This window comes from Cynocephalus volans, chromosome 5 (genome assembly GCF_027409185.1).
Source record: "Cynocephalus volans isolate mCynVol1 chromosome 5, mCynVol1.pri, whole genome shotgun sequence".
Taxonomy (NCBI): Eukaryota; Metazoa; Chordata; class Mammalia; order Dermoptera; family Cynocephalidae; genus Cynocephalus; species Cynocephalus volans.
In genome coordinates, this window is record NC_084464.1 from 62,944,626 (window position 1) to 62,967,146 (window position 22,521).

The window sequence follows — 22,521 nt, forward strand, 5'->3', positions numbered from 1 at the left end:
TGCGTTTCCCCTTGTGGTTCTGATCTTTTCATTGCAGCTGCAGCTATAAATCCGAGATTGAGATGAGCAACCTCCAGATCTTCAGTCAACAAATATTGAGCACCCCGTCCTGCAGCAAATACTAAAGGCCAGGCCTGCTAGAACAGGGAGGGTGCTGAGCTGCAGGGATTGACAGTAGACTAAATAAAGTTGAAGGCGTGGGGGGAGAGATAATGTGCCAGTGGGTGGATTAGGGAAGAGATGGCTGCAATTGGTTCACTGACCATCCCCTAACAACAGAAATACAATCATGAATAATACCCAGCCCCTGCCCCCAAGAAGCATGGGTCTGGGGTAAATAACACTTTCATCAGGATCAGCCATTTACACTTCTGTGTGAACTGGGACTGGAGCCCTTTTCCCAGAGTAGGGGTAAAAGAATGCCTGAACTGACAGCGCCGGCGGCGTGAGGTAAGACTGGAGAGGACTGGGGTGGAGGAGAGAAAAGAAATTCCCTGCCTCTGCAACCCATCGAAGGACCTGCTCTGACCCCGGACCTCACGGCCACTGCGAGAACTTCAGCCTCCCAATACGTCCCCCGACCCCACCCCACAGGTCTCAGGTCTCATCTTCTGGGGGTGGAGGGGACGGGGGCGAAGCAGGAGGGGCGGAGCCAGCTCCGGAACGCCCACTAGCCGCGCCCCGCCGCCGCAGGCCCCTTACCGCGAGAACGCGGAGTCCCGCGGCCGGCGCAAGCGCAGACCTATCAAGCGTGCGCTTCAGGCCCCGCCCTCCACTAGCGGGCTCTTGGGTTGTTTAGCGTTACCATGGAGCCTGGCGGGGCCAACAAATGCGACTCGTCTCCAGGGCAACCGCAGAGGACCAAGCCGGACCTGGGTGGCGGCGGCGATACCGACTGCGATGGTGTCCAACCCCGTGCACGGCCTGCCCTTTCTCCCGGGCACGTCCTTTAAGGACTCCACGGTGAGGACTTATGTGCCCAACCCCCATCTGTCCCCACCTCCCGGCCGCCCCTTAGGGCTCGCCGCTTCGTGCACCTCTATTCTCCACCCAAGTCTGTTCTCCCTTCAAACCTGTCCTCTGCCCCGACCCAGTTTCTTCTCCGCCGAAGCTCTGTCGTCCTCTCCCACCCAGCCTCACCCTCTCTCCCCCATCCTTTGCCCTCCGCTCTGTCCTGTCTTTGGTTTTTCCACTCCATCTTAGCAGTCTGTTGGCTCCTTCTTTGTTCTCACCCCCCAGCCGGGTTCTTACTTGCTGGTCTGCTCCTCCAACCCCCTGCCCTCTCTCTAGTTCATTCTCTTATAACATAGCCTGTCCTGCCCAGATCCCTGCCCTACCCCCCATAGACTGTCTCCACTTCATCTTCGTTCCCATAGCCCCATCCTACCCACTCTCCCCAGGCCCATCATTCTCGCCCCACCTCCTTCCTCTTCTGAATCCTCGATCCAGTGATTTCTCCTACTTCCAGCTCTATTTCCTGTCTTGTATGTGTGTCGCTTCCACTTATTCTCTTCTTTCTGCCGGGTCCTTTTCCGCAGTCTCCACCCTTCTTGTTTATGCTTCTATCTAATCCCAACCCTTTTCTCTCTAGCTTCTGTCTTTTGTACAATCTAGTCCCTCTCTCTCCCCGTTCCTGTTTTCTTTCTCCATTGTGGTTTGTCTTCAAAACTTGCCCATCTTTCTCCCAAACCATCCTTCCCTGCTTTGTAGGAGATATCCCATTCCATTTCCCTTAACCACAATTGATTAGTTGCTGTTTTCTCTTCCCCTAGCCCCATCTTTTTCACACTAACATTTTTGTAAAAGGTTACTGTTTAGATATTATTTTGCCCCTTGCCTCAACCTTCAGTGGTTTTAATCACATTCTCTAGATAAAATTGCAGCAGCAGCAACTTGGGTTCTTTTTCTCCCTCCTGACATAGCTTAATTCTTACAATTATTTAGTATTTGTTTTAATTCTAACAGAGTTACTGAAATATATGTTCTGGAAATCAGATATTGCGATTCAGTAGAGTGATTATATAGATGAGCCAACAATAATTTATATTTGTATAGCTTAGTAATATAAACTCCAAGTTTCCATCCATGTTCATAAAGTTAAAATAAAATATTTAGTCAATTTATTTTGAGGGGGGAGAATGAATTTAAGTTGAAATTGAGAGTTCGGTGAAAAGAATATGAATTCTGAATCTCTTCCTAATTATTTCTGCATTAAGACATGGAATCATAGATTTTTAGTTTCAGTGGACTTTTTAGTTTTATGTTATTTAGAAAATGTTATAAGTACTTTCCAGACCTGTACAGGATTAGCTTATGCTTTTGGTGTTGGTGAATGTGAGTTACTCATGAGGCAGGTGTGAGTTGATTTAGGGTATTACAGAGATGTGGATGGAAGTGCCAAGCTCTAAAGACATATATTGTGATACTACAAGTAAGATGAACTGTGCATTGGACATGTTTCGTCTTTTAAATTTACCGGCCAAATAAACTGGTCAACTAATTTGCCTTATTTGAAATTTGAAAAACATGGTCACTATGTCTTCAGCAGTGAAGGACTAGGTATGTGTAACTCTAAAGGCACTCCGAAGGTGAACCATAATGAATAAGAGGGGTGCGGAGGCCTGAGGTTGCCTTGCTTGGAGTGCCCATGAGTCAGAGCTGAGTGATGGTAGAGGCGTCTGTCCAAAACAGGGAAAGCAAACTGAAGTCGCTGATGTTGCTTCTTTCTTTAGAGGTGAAAGAAGAGGAGCTTGAAGTTACACAGGTTACCAGTGAGGAAGTCTACTCAGCTCATTTTGTTCTGTCATGTGTATTATACACCTGGAGTAGTTCTTGCCAACTGACTTGTGACCCTGAGCACATGATCCTTTAAAAAAAGTCCACAGTTTGTAACTCTTTTAGCAAAAGAAGTTTAATCTATCACACCTTTCATGTCAGTGCACAGATCTTGAAAGATGGTAGGCTGGGCTCCAAAAAAATTAGAATGTAGGCAAGTAGTCTTTTTTTAATAAAAATATATTTATAATTAATCCTAAATTATATATATGATTATATATGATTAAATATTGTATATATAAAATTTTGCAAATAACCTCACATTACAAAGAACAGAAAAAGGAAAACTGTCAAATTAACATAACCTCTAATTTGTCTTTCTAATCTATTCTTTTCTAATTTAACCTTTTATTTTTTTTCAACTGCCAATATAAATGTGTTCATTGTAAAAAATCAGTGTAATTTAGGAACATATAATACAGACAGAGGATGTTGTTTGCCAAGCTAAGTCTCTTTTTATGCACATGTTTGCATGCTTGTAATTATAGTATATGTATAATTTTTTGTTGCTTTTTTGGGTTTATTAAATCTTAAACATTTTCCCCAGGTTGCCACTTGGTCTTTAAAACCAATATTTTAATAACTGCACAATAGTCTATTGAGTGAGTTTTCCATCATTAACTTACAGGTTTGTCTTTTAGATAGTTTCCAACATTTAACTATTGTAATTAACATTGTAATGGATAGCTTCAGGCATATAGTTTTTTTCCTGTAATTTTGGATTATATCCTTAAAATAAATGATCAGGAGTGGAGTTATTATATTCAAAGCTTTAAATATATACTATCCAGTTGCTTTCCAAAGAGTTGTATGAACATAGTAGTGTCCCTGTAACAAGAAGGGCTTTTCACTGCAGGTGAAAATGAAAAAACAGAACCAGATCTTCTGGGTTCCATGGTTCATGATCATCAGATAAGATGAAAAACATGGGAAGACTAGTGAAAAATTAAGGATATAGATGAAACATTATTTTAGTCTCTCATGTAAGGTGAACTGGTAGTTAAATTGGGTATTACGGAGCAGGGCTTTAAATTTTATTTAAAGCTTATGTGGCTACTTCCTCCTTGTCCCTGCCCAAGTGCTTTAGGTTAAAATACAGAAACTTTTATTGTAAGTAAACTTTTTGAGGTAAATTTTGTGATTTTTATTAGCAAAGATTTGTTATGATTTTTTTAAGTTAGCTGCTTTATCTAACAAATATTTGTATAATGTTATTAATGATACATTTCTTTTCTTTTTCAGAAAACAGCCTTCCATAGAAGCCAGACGCTGGGCTACAGGAATGGCTATGCAATTGCTCGGCGTCCAACAGTTGGGATAGGTGGGGAACGGCTCCAGTTCAACCAGCTGTCCCAGGCTGAACTGGATGAGTTGGCCAGTAAGGCACCGATTCTAACTTATGGCCAACCTAAGCAGGCCCCACCTGCGGATTTTATTCCTGCGCATGTAGCTTTTGACAAAAAGGTATCATCTGGGATTTTAAAGTACTCCTTGAATTAAAATGTTTTAGAGCCAACTGCTTGTAGAAAAGTTAACAGTAAACCACAGGATTCCCAGAGTGCTCTGAGGAGAAAATTGTTCAAATGCCTCAACCCTTAGTCATAGACAGCTGAACTCAGGCTTGGAAGAGGCTTTCTTTAGTCAGGAAGCCGATTACAGAAAGTAATTCCCTGTAGACTTCATTGGAATATTTTCTAAATACAGTTAAAGAAAAATTGGATGAGTTCTGAATTCTTGAGCTTATATTGCTCTGTTTACCTGCACTATGTTTTCTGCTGTTTTAAAGTACTATATTTTGTAATTATCACAAATCCTTAACGTCTATTAAATGCAGAATATCATCATGGAAACAATGACTCCATCTATTGTCAGTTTTCTCCAAGCTGTCTCCATAAGTTTTTGTTTTTCAGCGAACATTTAAGGTTTGATATTACATAACCAAAGGATGGTATAACATTTTTGTTTGTTTCTTATTTACCCATGCTTTTGCAATATAAGTTGTCTTGTTTTCATCTGTTGACATTACCTTGCTTTTCCTCATCAAATGAGCCTCCTCTTTTTTCCAAAACGAGATAATCCTAGTGCTAGCTATGCAGCAGAATCAGTGGTGAGACTTTTAAGAAACTCAGACGTCATTCCAACCCTCATCGATTCTAATTTCCAGATTATTTTTATCTATATCTGGGTCTGAGGACTACTGATAAGGTTTTATAAATTAGCATTCTTAATTTATTCCTAGCCTGTTTTCTTTCTCCTTTTTTGGATCTTAATTTTCATTTTATTATTTCTATTAAATGTCTATAATATTTTCATCCATCCAGCCAACTTTTATTGAATACCTATTGTAAGCTAGAGGCTGAGGAGAAACTATGTCATTTATATTAATACTCACTTTTTAAAAATATTTAACATCAACCAGAATCCATATCATCTCCTCTTTCCCATCTCAGTTATTTATTTATAGGAACACATTCACATATTCATTTATAGGCTGAACCTAAATATCCACTAAACAGTATAAATTATATAGTGGGTGTATCTTTTCCTTTTGCTTGTTTTTTTATTGTTGTTTATACATAGCTGTAACAGGCACTGCAAAATCAGTAGAGAAGGGAGGGGGTGAAAATATAAAAGAGAAGTGGGATAGACATTTAACAATTTATCAAGATCTAAATCCAGGTATATTCAATTTTTACTTACAAGATGAGCAAATAACTGTTACAGAGTAGAAAGTGATAAAGTGATATATGTCATAAGAAAGTATTAATAAAATTCAAAAAGGAAGAAATTGTGCCTGAGAGGAAATAGGCTATTTTTGTTTTTCTATGTTATTTTACCCTAATTGTCATTACATAATTTATGCTTATTTAATATTGTTCATAATTTATTTGTTTAAGAATAGTGTACATGAAAAATATTATTTAAATTTTTATTTTCCAATTTCTTTTACTTGGATTATCACAATTTCTAGATAAATGATCATTAGCATAGATAATGAGATAGAGAGTAGTCAAATGCATGGTTTTGAAACTAAGTTGTTTTGTTTGTTTGCAATAAGGAATGATGGTTTTTTAAAATTAAATCAGTTCAAAATTTTTTAGGAATACCCAGAGGTCCACTTAGTAGCCAACATATTCGTCTGTATTTTGGGCATTCCTGGGACTGTTTCTCATAGTCAGAATATAACATCATTTCTTACTTGGGTGATAGAGACCAGGACATCTACTATGAGTGCCCTCATCTTTTCTCCTTGCTCCTATATAATTCTCTCTACCATCACCCACTATATTCTCTTTCCCGGACTAACTTCCCACTCTGTGTTCCTGATGTTATTCTTCTTTCATCTTTTTCATCTTCCATATTTGTAGTATTTGTATTTCAAACACTCTAGTGACTGCTTCTCTAGCTAGGGTTCTATTATCCTGTTCTAAAAAACCCTGTTTCTACCTTGTGACTCCTTTAAGCAAGAGAACTTTATTCCTCACTTGACTGTCAGATCACTTGCAATATGACTTCTCCCCACCCTCAAGCCACAAACTACTTTTTCCTAGGTAGCCAAGTGTTGTCCTTTTTGCCACATCTAGAGAGGTTTACTTTGCCAGCATTCTCTTTGACCTGTTCGCAACATCTAACACTGTCAACCTCCTTCTCTAAACTCTGTTCGTTTGCTCTCATGACTCTTCACTCTCCTGGTTTTCCTCCTCCTCTCTATCTGGTTGCTCTTTCTCTGACCTCCCTTCCTCCTTTTTACTTCTTCTTTTTTTTTTTTTTAAAAGATGACTGGTAAGAGGATCTTACCCCCTGACTTGGTGTTGTCAGCACCATGTTCTCCCAAGTGAGCTAACCAGCCATCCCTGTATAGGAATCCGAACCTGTGGCCTTAGTGTTGTCAGCACCACACTAGCCCAAGTGAGCCACGGGCCAGCCCCCTCCTTTTACTTCTTAACTGTAAACGTTTTCTAGTTACTGTTCTCATTCTTTATACCATCTTCTTCAGAAATCTTACCCACTTTTGTGGTTTCAACTATCACCTCAGTGTAGACAACTGTCAACTCCAGACCTATGTCCCCCTGCCCATGGGATATCTTCATCTGGATGAGCTTTTGACACCTCAAGTTCTATATGTCTCTAACTCAACTCATCAATTTTCTCCATAGCTATGCTGTTCCTGTTTGGTTCCACCTGGTTATTCAAGCTTGAAACATGAGCCATCTTTGGCTTTTTTCCTGTTACTTCCCACATTCAATGAGTTGCCAAGTCAAGCATTTTTCACTTTCATTTCCTCTACCACTATTATATTTCAAACAAGCAATATGACCATTTAACTGTTGTATTAGGCTCATACTTAGTACTTATGCTCGTAACAGGTCTACTTACTGCCTGGTTTATTCCCCAGAGCATAGCTCTGATTATGTCATTTCTCTGGGAAAATGCCTTCAGGCTTTCTTAACCAATATAGAAAATGTTACCACTATCCATCTAGCTGTACTAGCCCCCAAGTTAAAGTCATCTTTGGTTCTTCTTTTCCTTTGCAACCCACATCTAATCTATTAACAAGCTCTGTCATTTCTACCTATATAATCCATCCACTTATTTCCATCTCTACTCTTATTATAAATTCATTTTCTGTAGAGTAGCCAGGCTTATTCTTTAAAAATCAGATTATGTCACATACAGATATAAATCACTTCCACTGCTTCCCCATTGTATATAGAATAAGGTCCAACTCTATAGGTTTTTTATAGCTCTACTGGAGTTGGCCCCCCTACTGTTTCCCCAACCTCGTCTTAAGCCCCTCTTTTCCTCACTGTGATTGAATCACACTGGATTTATTTTTCTTATATTCTTGAAATTGCAGCACTTTTCCACCTCAGGGCCTTTGCACATGCTGTTCCCTCTATCTGGAATAGCTTTCCCTCCATCCTTAAGTGGCTGACTTCCTCTCATCTTTCAATGTGGCTTTTCCTGTCCTCTCTACTAAGGCGGTCCCTTTCTGTTTTTCTCTGTCACTTCCCTTTCTTTGCTTTCTTCACAGTACTATATTACACTTTGTATTGCTGATTTGTTTCATGTTCATCTGCCCCACCTGAGTGTACACTTCATGAGGGCAAGGACTTCTTTGGTTTATTCTATAATCGGTGCTCAATATATATTAGTTTTAAAATAAGATGAATAATTATTTAACAGAATTAATTTCTTGTTTGTGTCACTGTTGAAAACTGAACATGCAACACACATGCATATACTGAAATAAAAAATGTGACTAGGCTTTTTATAATTGTGTATGATATGGCAATATTTATTTGGCATTTCTCCCCCCTCATCTTGAAGTAAATACAAATATTTACATGTTTATTGTGCCATTCTAAGCACTTCCTGGGAGTTAGGAGACCTGGGTTCTAATTCTGAGTCTTCTACCAACAAGCATTGTAACCTTGGAAAGTCATAATCTCTAATTTCCCCAACTATAAACACAGAAGGTTAGAATATATGATATCTAGGAGGCCAGCCAGTTTTAAAATTCCCTGAAAAATACATTTTTAAACACAGTATAAAAATGCTATTTTTTCTTCCTTTCTATATAATATATCAAATTCTTTTTCTACCTGGGAAAGTTTATGTTATCCCAACTACTTGCTAAAGAGGTTTTCTGTATTAAATTCTTTCCCAGTCATTTCTTTATGGGAGGAGCACAGAACTCTTAATTCATTTTTAATAAGTAAATAAGTGCTTTTTTGATTAACAATCAAATAAGTCCTATTTGGGTTAGATTATTCTTTACCTGATACCTCACATATTAGCTTGGCTCTCTGTAAACATGAATTACATGTTGAAAATATGTTGTTTTAGTCATATGTGTAGATCATGTGCCAGAGGAAAACCAAGTACTTTACTGGACAAACTGATACATATTGGATGATCAGAAATGAATGTACAGACAGAAGAACTTCTAAGGGGTGTTTTAGTAGCTAATCTTTTTATCACTTACAGTTTATGTCAGACAGTGAACTCCCAAATAACCAGAGAACTTGAGGATTTGGTTCCCTAGTTAATTGAATAATCAGTTTCTTAGATGAGTACCAAATACTGTATATACATAATCAGTTACTTCTTTTCCCTACAGAATCTGAATGTATTAAAATGAATATAAAGCAAAGCCGAAATGTACGTTATTTGGTCTTTCTTTGCTTCAAAGGAATTTTTTAATTTTACAAAGTGACATGTCACCATTCAGCTCTGTAGATGCACAAGGAAAGATGAGGATTAATCCGTACTGATCATATGGCATAGTTTAGAAGGTTTGCTTTTAAATAACTCATTATCATTTGGATTTTAAAATGTTTTTATTTTTATTTTTTACTGAAATGTGTTAATTATACATATTTGTGGGGTACAGAATTATATTTCAGTACATGTATACAATGTGTGATGATCAATCAGGGTAATTAGAATATGTGTCATTATAAAATTTAATCATTTCTTTGTGATGAGGTCATTCAATCTCCTCTTTTCTAGCCATTTGATAACATGCAGTAAATTATTGTTAATTATAGATGCCTAGCTGAACTGTATTCCCATAGTATGTATTTTTCCTATCTAGCTATTTTGTGTCCATTAACTAACCTCTCAATATCTTCCCTTCCCCTTTCCTGACTTTGGTAACCACAGTTCTGTTTTCTCTTTCTGAAAGATCAACTTATTACTGTTTTTGTTTGTTTATATATACTTTTATTTATTTTTAGTTCCCACTTATGGTTGAAGACATTTGGTATTTCTCTCTCTGTGGTGGGCTATTTTAGTTAACATAATTTTCTCCAAGTTTATACATGCTGCTGCAAATGGCAGAATTTCATTCTTTTTTATGGCTGAGTAGTATTCCATTGTGTACATATACTGCATTTTCCTATCCAGTCATCTGTTGATGGACATTTAGGTTGGTTCCAACTCCTGGCTATTGTGAATAGAGCTGCAGTAAACATGGGAGTACTGGTATCCCTGTGACATGATGATTTCCATTCCTTTGGGTATATACCCAGTAGTTGGACTGCTGGGTCATATGGTAGTTCTATCTGTAGTTGTTTGAGAAAACTCCATACTGTTTTCCATAATTTACAGTCCCACCAACAGTTCATAAGGATTCCCCTTTCTCTGCATTATTGCTAGCATTTGTTATTTTCTGGTTTTTTTGATAATAGCTGATCTAACTGAGATGAGATGATATCTCAGTGTGGATTTGGTTTGCATTTCTCTGATGATTAGTGATGTTGGGCATTTTTCATGTACCTTTTGGCCATTTGTATATCTTTTGGGAAATGTTTATTCAGCTCCTTTGCCCATTTTTTAATCGAATTATTTGGTTTTTTTACTACTGAGTTATCTGAGTTCCTTGTATATTCTGGATATCAATCCTTTATCCGATGCATAGTTTGCAGATGTATTTCCTATTCTTCAGGTTGTCTTTTCATTTTGTTCATTGTTTCCTTTGCTGTGCAGAAGCTTTTTAGTTTGATATAGTCCCAATTGTTTATTTTTTCTTTTGTTGACTGTGTTTTTGAGGTCTTATTTATAAAGTCTTTACCCAGTCCTACATTTGGAAGTGTTTCTCCTGTGTTTTCTTCAGGGAGTTTTATAGTTTCGGGTCTTAGATTTCAGTCTTTCATCCATTTTGAGTTGATTTTGGTATATGATGAGACATAGGGGTCTGGTTTCATTTTTCTACACATGGATATCCAGTTTCCCCAGCACCATTTATTGAAGAGGTTGTCCTATCCTCAATGTAGGTTCTTGGTACCTTTTTTGAAGATCAGTTGGCTGTAAATACATGGATTAATTTCTGAGTTCTCAACATTTTTTATGCCAGTACCATGCTGTTTTGGTTACTATAGCTTTGATAGGTAGATAGATAGAAAGATAGTAGATAGACAGATAGATAAATTGATTTATAATATATAATATATATTTTAACCACAATTAAAGTACATTTTATTATTTATTTTTGCATCTTTTTATTGGAACATAGTTGATTGTGCATATCTGTGGGGTACAGCATTGAATATCAATAACTGTTCAAAATATGATGTTCAAATCAGGATAATTAGTATATTCAACATCATACATGTAATTGATTTTCATGGCCCTTTACCATTTCCTCTCTTACCACCCCTTTCTCTCCCTCTTTCCCACCTCTGGTAACCTCAGTTCTGTTCTCTTCTTTTGAAAGTTCAGCATATTATTGTGATTGTTATATCTTTCTTTCTTTATTCGTTTATTTTTTATTTTTTTAGCTCCCACTTATAAGTGAAGACATGATTATTTCACGTCCTGTGCCTGGCTTATTTCACTTAACATAATTTTCTCTAAGTTCATCCATGTTGCTGCAAATGGCAGTGTTTCATCCTTTTTTTTTACGGCAGAGTAGTATTCCATTATGTAAAAATTCTACATTTTCCTTATCCAGTCATCTGATGATAGACATTTAGGTTGGTTCTACCTCTTGGGTATCGTAAATAGAGCTGCAATAAATATGGGAGTACAGATATCCCTTTGACATGATGATTTCCATTCCTATGAGTATATACCTAGTGTGTGGGATTGCTGGATGATATGGCAGTTCTATCTGTAGTTTGAAGAACCTCCATACCATTTTCCATAATGGCTGTACCAATTTACAGTCCCACCAACAGTGTATAAGGGTTTCCCTTTCTCTGCATATACTCACCAGCATTTATTATTCTTTTTGATAATGGCCAGTCTAACTGGGATGAGATGTTTTTTGATTTGCATTTCTCAGATGCTGAGTGATGTTGAGCATTTTTTCATGTGTCTGTTGGCCATTTGTATATCTTCCTTTGAGAAATGCCTATTTTTTGCTCATTAATCTTTTTTTTTAACTGTTAAGTTGTTTGAGTTTCTTTTATGTTCTAGATGTTAATCCTTTGTTGGATGCATAGTTTGTAAATATTTTCTCCCACTCTGGAGGTTATCTTTCACTCTGTTAATTATTTCTTTTGCTGTATAGAACCTTTTTATTTTGCCAGCTATCCCACTGTTGGGAATATACCCAGAGGAATGGAAATCATCAAGTCGAAGGTATACCTGTTCCCCAATGTTCATCGCAGCACTCTTTACAATAGCCAAGAGTTGGAACCAGCCAAAATGCCCATCATCAGATGAGTGGATACGGAAAATGTGGTACATCTACACAATGGAATACTACTCAGCTATAAAAACGAATGAAATACTGCCATTTGCAACAACATGGATGGACCTTGAGAGAATTATATTAAGTGAAACAAGTCAGGCACAGAAAGAGAAATACCACATGTTCTCACTTATTGGTGGGAGCTAAAAATTAATATATAAATTCACACACACACACACACACACACAAAAAAAAAAACCGGGGGTGGGGGGAAGAAGATATAACAACCACAATTACTTGAAGTTGATACGACAAGCAAACAGAAAGGACATTGTTGGGGGGGAGGGGGGGAGGGAGAAGGGAGGGAGGTTTTGGTGATGGGGAGCAATAATCAGCCACAATGTATATCGACAAAATAAAATTTTAAAAAAAAAAAAAGAAACTTTTTATTTTGATATAGTCCCATTTGTTTATTTTTCCTTTTCTTGCCTGTGTTTTGGAAGTCGTATTAAAGACTTAAATATATGTCCTAAAACTATAAAACTCTTAAAAAAAAAGAACAGGGGAAAACCCCTTTGGAAGTAGGACTGGGCTTTGTAGTATATTTTGGATGTCAGGTAGTGTAATGCCTCAAGCTTTGTTCTTTTTGCTCAGGGTTGCTTTGGCTATTTGAGGTACTTTGTTCCATTTTAATGTTAGGATTGATTTTTTCTATTTCTGTCAAGAGTGTCTTGGTATTTTGATAGGGATTGCATTGAATCTGCAGATTGCTTTAGGTAATATGGACATTTTCACAACATTAATTCTTCCAATCCATGAACATGGAATGTCTTTCCATTTTTATTTTTGTATTGTCTTTAATTTCTTTCGTCAGTGTTTTGCAGTTTTCATTGTAGAGATGATTCACATCCTTGGTTAAATTTACGAAAATATACAAAAATCAGTAGCATTTATATACACCAACAATGAACTAGCAGAAAAAGAAATTAAGAAAGCACTTATTGGTGGCAGTTGCCATATTGGCTCTGGATGATAATCACAGTGAGGAAAGACAGACACAGACTCTATAAGCAGAAAGTCTGCAGTCTGCTGAATGAGGACCAGCATCTTCCACTTGGTCCATGACAGGATCCCTCTCTTCAGATCTTGGTTTTGGTCACATCTCATCTTGAATGTCTAATAGATATCAGACTAAACCTGTCTAAAACGAACTCCTAATTTTGATTCCTCACCCCTCAAATCTGTACCATTACAATCTTCCCCATATCAATATAATAGTAATTCCATCATTCCAGTTGCTTGGGCCAAAAATGTTTGTCATCCTTGACTATCTTCTAATATTAACTTATTTCCCAAAATCTAGTCCTGCATCTCAAATTACCTCCTGCAATATCGATTTGTGCTGTCACTTAAATTCAGTAAATCTAAAATCAAGATCACCGTCAGCTCTACCAAAATTATCTTCTGAACATTTCCACTTTGTGGGATCACCACTGTATCACCAATATTGTATTTTCCTCAATACCTCAACTGGCTTCTGTCCTCCCCCTTTCTCACTATCAGTCTCGTCAGCCTTCCTCTGCTTTCCATTGCTGGTAATTTATCACTGCATACCTGGACTATTGAAGGGGACTTCAGTCGGATCTCCAGGCCTACCACTCCCTCCTCCACTGCATACTGCTACTGGGTGTCCTTCCCTTGCTGATCATGTTGTCACCATTGCCTAGAACCCCCTTTTGTCCCCTCTGCTTATCTAAAATTTTCTCACATTTCAAGTCTAATATATCTTCTGTTTCCTCCTGGTTTAGCTTTCTCTGATCACTTTGGCCCACACAGATTCCTTTTCTGAACCATCATAGCACCTGTTATCTAAGAAGTAATGAGATGTGTGGAAAGAACATTAGACTGTGAGTTGAGAGACTGAATATCAGCCCCAGCTCTGGCCCTACCTCCTTGTATGGCCTTGGGCAAGGCAGTTTACCACCTCAGTCTCAGTCTCTTTCTTTGTAAAATGAGTGGGGTTGGACTAGCTAGTCAACTTTGGCCTTAACATTTTGTGTATTTATAAATCTGTGGCTTAAATTTAGGACATTTCATACATGAATTACTGTGATCATGTCCCCACTTTCAGTTCTTTGCAGTTGAGCTAAAATGTCTTTTGCTTTTATCCTGCTGTTTTTCTCCTTGAGACATTCCACTACACTTATCCATTTCCTCTTTTTATTATGAGTTTTAAGGACCTCATTCTATTATATTCATATTTCTTTCTCCTATGCAATTGCCAGTTCTCTTTTGGTTTTTATTTTGTTCTTCCACAGTAGACACTATTCCTTTTTTAGCCACAGTGCTCATGTGTACAGTTATTTCCTATTCCCATTCATCATTCCATATTTGTGTCTGCATTTAAGGGTTTTATAGATTTGTTCCTCTTATTCTAGTAGAAGTCTGGGAAAAATATCTGTCTACCTAGAGCATCATTTTAATACATTCTCTCCCTGAAAAAAAATATTAAAAATAGAAACAAAATAACAGAAATTTCAAAATTAATCCCAAAGCATGTCACCATATGATTTTTATAATACTGTTTTTTATTTTTTTTAAATGTGCGACAGATGTGCCATCTTGACTTCGCATTGACACTGGTGCTCCCCAGGGGACCAACGGTTTGTTCTGTGTAATACATATGTTTCTGAGCACAGTGACAGTATTTACATGCCCTCTAGAGATTTTATGGTCGATTGATGACGTGAAAGAGTAAATGTGTCATTAATATGCATTTGCAAGGGACTCCACTTCTAAAAAAGTAGACTTGAGCCTTCGCTTTCTTTTTGAAACTGAAAGTCCTAGTGTTCAAAATTTTTTACTCTTTTCAGAATTTCTAAAAGAGACTTTTGACATGGAGGTGAAGCTAGTAGAGTTAAGGTCTTTAAGCCATCTCACCCAGGAACAAGCACAATAAATATTCATAGTCTACACACACTGTGAGTATTTAGATCACATGTCAGCAAATTTTTTCTGTAAAGGGCCAGACAGTAAATATTTTGGTTGTCACAGTGGTTTTAGTTTGCTTGAGATGCCATAACAAAATACCACAGACTGGGTGGCTTAAACAATAGAAATTTATTTTCTCAATTCTGTAGTCCAAGACCAAGATTGCAACCAGTTTGGTTTCTGGTGAGGGCTCTCTTCCTGGCTAGCAGACAGCTGCCTTCTTGTTATATCCTCACATGGTCTTTCCTCAGAGCATGCATGTAGAGGGTTGGGGAGGGGGATCTCTCTCTTTCTCTTCTTGGGCCACCAGTCCTATTAGATTGGGGTCCTACCCTTAAAATCTCATCTGACCTTAATTACCTCCAAAAAATCCTGTTCTCCAAATACATTCACATTGGGGGTCACAACTTGAACATATGAATTTTGAAACACAATTCAGGTTATAGTAGCTTTCCATATATCTTTATCATAACTGTTGAACTCTGTCCTTGCAATGGGAGAGCAGCTGTATTACTCAGTTTCTGTTGCTTATAGCAGAAATACGTGGAACTGGGTGATTTATAAAGAAAAGGAAATTTATTGCTTACACTTTCTGAGGGTGGGAAGTCCAAAGTCCAGGGAGCCTATCTGGTGAGGGTCTTGGTGGTGGCAACAGTGACAGATGTCAGGGGTCTCACATGGCAGAAAATAGTGGAGCAGAGAGAATCTAGCCACTTGTGTGCTCTTCTTTTAAACCCTCAGAACCATGCCCCTGACCACCATTATTTATCCATTCACTGTGGCATGGTCCTACAATCTAATCACCTCTTCAAGGCCTCACCTTCAATTACCATAATAGGATTTCCCACCCTCAACAGTTACAGTGGGGATTTAAGCTTCAGTGAAGTTGGGGGGCATCCAATCTAGAACAGCAGCCAATAACAAATAAGTGTTAATTATTTACATAATTATTTGTGGATACTAGAATTTGAATTTTATATGAGGTTGCTTCAAACAGTTTGTGGAAAAATAGAATTAAAAGATAATACAAATCTTTCCATGAACTTTTTGAAGTACCCTTGTATAATTTCTATGTGTTGTGAAATATTCTTCTTCTTTTGATTTTTTTCAACTATCTCAATATGCAACAAACATTCTTAGCTTGCAGGTCATGCAAAAAATAGGTGGTAGGGTAGATTTTTTCCACTGATTGCAGTTTGCCAACTCTTGATTTAGAGGATAGGAGAAATGAGTGTTCAAAGCTCCCTGTGTAGTTCTCTTTTCAGGAGGATACTTGATATTTTTTAGGTGACAATAATAGACTAATTCTATACCATTTCTCTTTCCATTATATGATATAGGTGCTGAAATTTGATGCCTACTTTCAAGAAGATGTTCCTATATCAACTGAAGAACATTATCGAATCCGTCGAGTGAATATTTACTACTACCTAGAAGACGACAGCATGTCTGTCATAGAGCCTGTTGTGGAAAACTCTGGGATTCCTCAAGGCAAGTTCATCAAACGCCAGCGGCTAGCCAAGAATGACCAGGGAGACCATTACCATTGGAAGGACCTAAATCGAGGAATAAATATCACAATTTATGGCAGAACTTTCCGCATCGTTGACTGCGACCAATTCACACAGGTATTGTATATATTTTTGGAAGTTGTGGGGTTTGAGGCATTCTTCTAATTTATGGAAGGATACATGTCATTTATTAGAGTAAGGGGAGGAAGACACAGGTAATCTTTCTTGTGTGAATTATTATTCAGGTTAACCAGGTATTTATGTGTGTATATGTGCTGATACATGCCAACACTATGTAGTAACGCCATTTTTTCAGAATGATATTGATACATTTTCACTCAAAGTCAAACTCCCATCATAGCTGAATCATTTGGTAAGAAACCAGTTCACATGGCAGTTCAAATAGAGAGTAGGGAGGTAGGACCCCTGAGGGATGGAAGTGTGGAGGGACAGAAGAGTCACTGAACATTTTAATCTTAAGTTTGAATTTATAAAAATAATACGTACCTCTTTCAACAGATATAATCCTAACATTTTTTTGTGCAATTCATATTTTTTTTGTAAATGATACTTGCTATATCCCAGGAAAACTTGCTATCTAAAGGAGTCCTTAAATAAAACAATTTTTAAGGGCCGGCCCGTGGCTCACTCAGTAGAGTGCGGTGCTGATAACACCAAGGCAACGGGTTCGGATCCTATATAGGGATGGCCGGTTTGCTCACTGGCTGAGTGTGGTGCTGACAACACCAAGCCAAGGGTTGAGATCCTCTTACCGGTCATCTTTAAAAAAAAAAACAAAAAAACAATTTTTTAAAGAAAAAACTTTTTAATCAAATGTTTGGTCAGTGATGAATTGCATATATGATGGGGGTCCCATAGGATTATAACTGAGCTGGAGCTATGTAGTGGTCTGTACCATCTAGGTTTGTGTAAATACTCTATGATGTTTGCACAACAAAGAAATCGCCTAATGATACATTTCTCAGAACATATCCAGTGACACATGACTGTATTGAGAAAAGATCTCCATATTCTCTGTTTCATAAATTTGGATTTTTTTTTATAGAGACAACTTTTTTTAAAAGTTACATACATAGAGGATATGAAAACCTTTCTTTACTACAAAGTGTAAGCATTAGGAAATCAAACCTAAATTTGTCTTAGTTTTAAAAAATATTTCTAGCAGCAAAGATATAGTTTCTGAAATATTTTATACCCTTTATCACATCTTTCCTAGTGCCAAATGTGATTAATTTTTACCATGCACTGAGCTCCTATGAATTTATTTATTTATTTATTTATTTATTTATTTATTTAAAGAATCTTTATTGAGTACCTGTATGTGCCAGGCACTTTTCTAGGTGCTAGATGTAAAGACTTGCCTATATGAAGGTTACGTTCTGGTTGGAGGAGACAAACAATAAGCAAATAAAAATGTATATAATATGTCTATAATGTATATAAAATATGTATATAAAATGTAGATAAGAGCTATGACAGAAACTAAAACAGTAAAAAGGATGGAAGTTATAAAGTCTGATCAGAGAAGGCCTCAATTGTAAGATGACATGTGAACAGAGACCTGAAAGTGGTGAAGAAAGGAACCATGGGATCAGTGCAATTCCAAAGCAATGGGGAAAAACAGTATAGAAGGTAGAGGTACTAGACCATCTTTGAGATATTGTTATCTTCAAACGGATTGTGATCTCTGGCTTTTTAGGTTTCTGAGATTTTGTTTATCATGGGCAGTTTCAGAATTGTACCCACAGTGAGAAATTATAAAATGTTATGTAAACTTGAAAGTATTACACTTATTTTTACAGTTGTGTCTTTGTGGACAATTTGAACATTTGCAAGTTCATCATTGAGCAGTAAGTTAATCTAAAAGTTAAATCTAAAGTTAATCTAAACCAGCTACAGTCGATTCTCATTATTCTCAGTAGTTATGGCCTAGAAAATCACCACAAATACTGAATTAGCAAATACTAAACTATTGCTCCTCAGGGACATACAGAGTTAGGTTCCTACAAATTTCAGGTCACAACATTTTTGTTAACTGATCAATATATAACCTTTTTTTATGTGTGTTTCTGTTTAAAGACACCTTATGCAATATGTGTTGTTGATTCATTAACATTGAACTCATGCCCAACAGTGCTATAACTTGCACCTGAAAGGAGCCTATCTAACACACGTATTTTCTCCATAAGGCACCTCAGTTTTCTCATCCTTAGGAACACTAGACAGGACTTCAGCACTATGCTTCAGGACCATTTTAAACATCAAAATCACCAACAAAATGCAAAAAAAAAAAAAAAAAAAGTGTGAACACATGGCACTAAATAGACCACAAAAAGGACACAACACTCATTTACAGAATGAGAGCTGGAACAAGAAAGCAGCACTTCACCTCAGCTGAGAGTGTGTGCATTTAGGAAACTTAAATTCTCTGCCACTCTGTGCATGTCTGTGAACAATTGCAAAATGTGACAAGTATTTGTTTTAGGGTTAAAAATTAATTTTAGCAAGTAGGCAAACACAAATATGTAACACATGAATAATGAGGATCAATGCATTTTAATGATGACTGGCATTTGACTAGAGCTGTGTATTTCAGGCACTGATGACTAGATTGAATTGTTTTCAACAGTTGATCTGTTAAGATGGAAGTTGGCTCCTATGATGATTTAAAATTTATACACATTTAATTCGATGTTCTTCATTAAGGCTGGACCTATGAGTGGGTCAGGAAGATAGCTGTCTTTATGGTGTGATTTGAACCGAAAAGCACCTCTATTTAAATATATCACCACTACCACCCTTTCTCACTCCCTCCTCATTGTTCCAGATAAATGTTTGGTTCTATAGACATAATTGACTGAACATATTAAAAAATCAATCTCCAGAAATCATAGCTCTAGAATGTAATTTTTTTGTTAATACACTAATATGATTGCTAGTATAGCAGATGTGAATCCTGCTTCACAGGCTGGTGTGCAGGAAATACAAGTATTGCTTTGTTTTTAAAAAATAACATAAAACCAACTTGAGTGTTAATCCAGCTGGGCTGGTATCTTAGCTAGTTGGGACTGCCATAACAAAAAAACATAGACTTGCTGGCTTAAACAGCAGAAATTTATTTTCTCACAGTTCTGAAAGCTGGAAGTCTGAGATTAGGGTACCAACAATGGTTGTGTTCTAGTGAAGGTCCTCCTGCTGTATTGCAGACAGCCGACCTTTCTCTGTGTGCTCACATGGCTTTTTTCCCAGTGCATGCACATAGAGAGAGAAGGAGAGCAAGGTCTCTGTTGTCTCTTCTTCTAAAGACATTAATTCTACCTATTTGATCAGGGCCCTACCCTTATGACCTCATTTAAACTTAATCGCTTTCCTAAAGGCTCTATCTCCAAATAGTCACATTGGGAGTTAAGGCTTCAACATATGAATTTGACACACATTCACTTCATAACAGCTGATGTTTCTATTTACTCTCAGCTTTGGCCAAATAGTCCAAGCCCTAAGAATAACAAGAAAGCAGCCTCACTCTCATACCTAAAGGTATCATGCAGGCAGGGTCCATAGATAGTCTAATAACCAAGGGCACCTCCCTGATGCTTTGTTGCTAAGTAAGATCCTGGGATTCAGAATACCAGATGCTGGATGGTCCTGACTGTGGCTGCATGTATGCTCAGAGCACTGCCACAGAGCACGTGTAGGATCTTGCTCTTCTGAGACCCACCAACTGTGTCTTTTCCAGTCTGGGGGAATTTCCCCTTTCTCTCTTCTTGCCCTCAAAGGCATTCTCTTTTTTTCTCCTCTTTTTCTGGAACATGTTTGAATGATATCTCCAAAGAGTTTAGGTTTTTCTAAAAGACAGGAAAAACAGTCAGCTTCAGGAAGCTTCTACATTCCTGTCAGAATCCCTAAGATAAGGTTAAAAAGGGCCTGGTCTGTTGGGAGCAACAGAAGGGAGTAAAACACCCATTAAATATCTCAATCAATAATCCTGCTATTCTAATCCACTATCTTAAGGGAAAATTTTATTGTTAGTCATTATGTCCAGCTCAGTAGTTTTAATAAAAGATCATAATATTTTTGTGTTGAGAAGATATTGAGACTGCCTAAGAAAACTTTAAACACTAAGATCACAAGTTAGTAAGCAGTGTTGCTAATACTAGAATTCACATATTTTGGCCCTGAGTTCTGTGTATTTTCTGTTGAATTGTCCAAAAGCAAGCTACACAGTTCCCTAAAGAAACCCAAATTTTAGGTTAATTTCCAGTTCAGAATGTAAACAGATATCATGAAATTGTTCTATTCTGATTATCAAAAAGGTACAGTTTATTGTGGTGCTTTTACGAAGATGAAATACAAGTTGTATTAAAAGATATAGAGCAACCCAATTAAAAAATGGGCAAAAGAGCTAAGTAGGCATTTCTCTAAGGAAGATATCCAAATGGCCAACAGACATATGAAAAGATGCTCAACATCACTCAGCATCCGGGAAATGCAAATCAAAACCACATTGAGATACCATCTAACCCCAGTTAGGATGGCTAAAATCCAAAAGACTATGAACGATAAATGCTGGCGAGGCTGCGGAGAAAAAGGAACTCTCATACATTGTTGGTGGGACTGCAAAATGGTGCAGCCTCTATGGAAAATGGTATGGAGGTTCCTTAAACAATTGCAAATAGATCTACCATACGACCCAGCCATCCCACTGCTGGGAATATACCCAGAGGAATGGAAATCATTAAGTCGAAGGTATACCTGTTCCCCAATGTTCATCGCAGCACTCTTTACAATAGCCAAGAGTTGGAACCAGCCCAAATGCCCATCATCAGATGAGTGGATACGGAAAATGTGGTACATCTACACAATGGAATACTACTCAGCTATAAAAACGAATGAAATACTGCCATTTGCAACAACATGGATGGACCTTGAGAGAATTATATTAAGTGAAACAAGTCAGGCACAGAAAGAGAAATACCACATGTTCTCACTTATTGGAGGGAGCTAAAAATTAATATATAAATTCACACACACACACACACACAAACCGGGGGGGGGGGGGGAAGAAGATATAACAACAACAATTATTTGAAGTTGATACAACAAGCAAACAGAAAGGACATTGTTGGGGGGGAGGGGGGAGGGAGAAGGGAGGGAGGTTTTGGTGATGGGGAGCATTAATCAGCTACAATGTATATCGACAAAATAAAATTAAAAAAAAAAATAAATAAAAAAATAAAAGATATAGTGACTGGGCCGACCCCGTGGCGCACTCGGGAGAGTGCAGCGCTTGGGAGCGCAGCGACGCTCCCGCCCCGGGTTTGGATCCTATATAGGAATGGCCGGTGCACTCACTGGCTGAGTACCGGTCAAGAAAAAGACAAAAAATTAATAAGTAAATAAAAGATATAGTGACTGAAAATAGCACCATATTTGTTCATAATTGGCAAATAAAATTCAAGATTATGTCAAATTCAGATGCCTTCCTTAACTTTTTCTGGTGAGATTTGAGCACTTGGTTTGTCTATCCTATTTTACTAAAACATTTTCTGGTCTAAAATAACTACTTTCATTTCTTTTTGGTAAGGGGAAGGGACTTAATCATATACTTGTTTTAAGTTAGTTGGAAAGTTGAGAATATGATTTCAGCTTAACTTGGCTATTGTGCAGCTTGCCTCTGTACTTAATATGAATTACATGTTGTTTGAAAAACTGGTTAGGTTCCAGGTGTGTTTATGTAAGCAATCTTAAGACTTACCATGTTCTTGGATATCTCACTAATTTGATTGATCTAAATTTATATTTGAATCCAGTTACCTTAACATCATGTCTTCCAACTAGCTTAGCATATTACCTAGCAATTTTGTAATATAGAATACTTAAGGTAATTATCAATTCTATCTGTATTATAGAGTTGGGTCAATTGGGGACTTGGTACTTCTAAGACATGCTCAACCTGCAAACTAATGGTTAACTTGAGCAATGGCATAGAAATTGTTATTATACTTGTTTTTACACCATCAG

The 22,521-nt window shown here is 37.4% G+C and overlaps 1 protein-coding gene across 2 annotated transcripts in view; it reads left to right on the plus strand.

The window, feature by feature from the left end:
* The first annotated feature begins 381 nt into the window (after positions 1-381).
* EFHC1 (EF-hand domain containing 1) overlaps positions 382-22,521 on the plus strand; it is a 63,144-nt gene continuing 41,004 nt past the window's right edge. Inside the window, exons 1-4 of one of the 2 annotated variants that reach the window (XM_063097334.1) lie at positions 382-450; positions 847-963; positions 4,078-4,299; positions 16,309-16,596. In XM_063097334.1, the coding sequence (XP_062953404.1) occupies positions 901-963; positions 4,078-4,299; positions 16,309-16,596 (573 nt within the window). In that variant the 5' untranslated portion in view covers positions 382-450; positions 847-900. Of the gene's footprint in view, positions 451-786; positions 964-4,077; positions 4,300-16,308; positions 16,597-22,521 lie in introns of those variants that run through there. The other variant, XM_063097333.1, reaches the window with a different exon arrangement.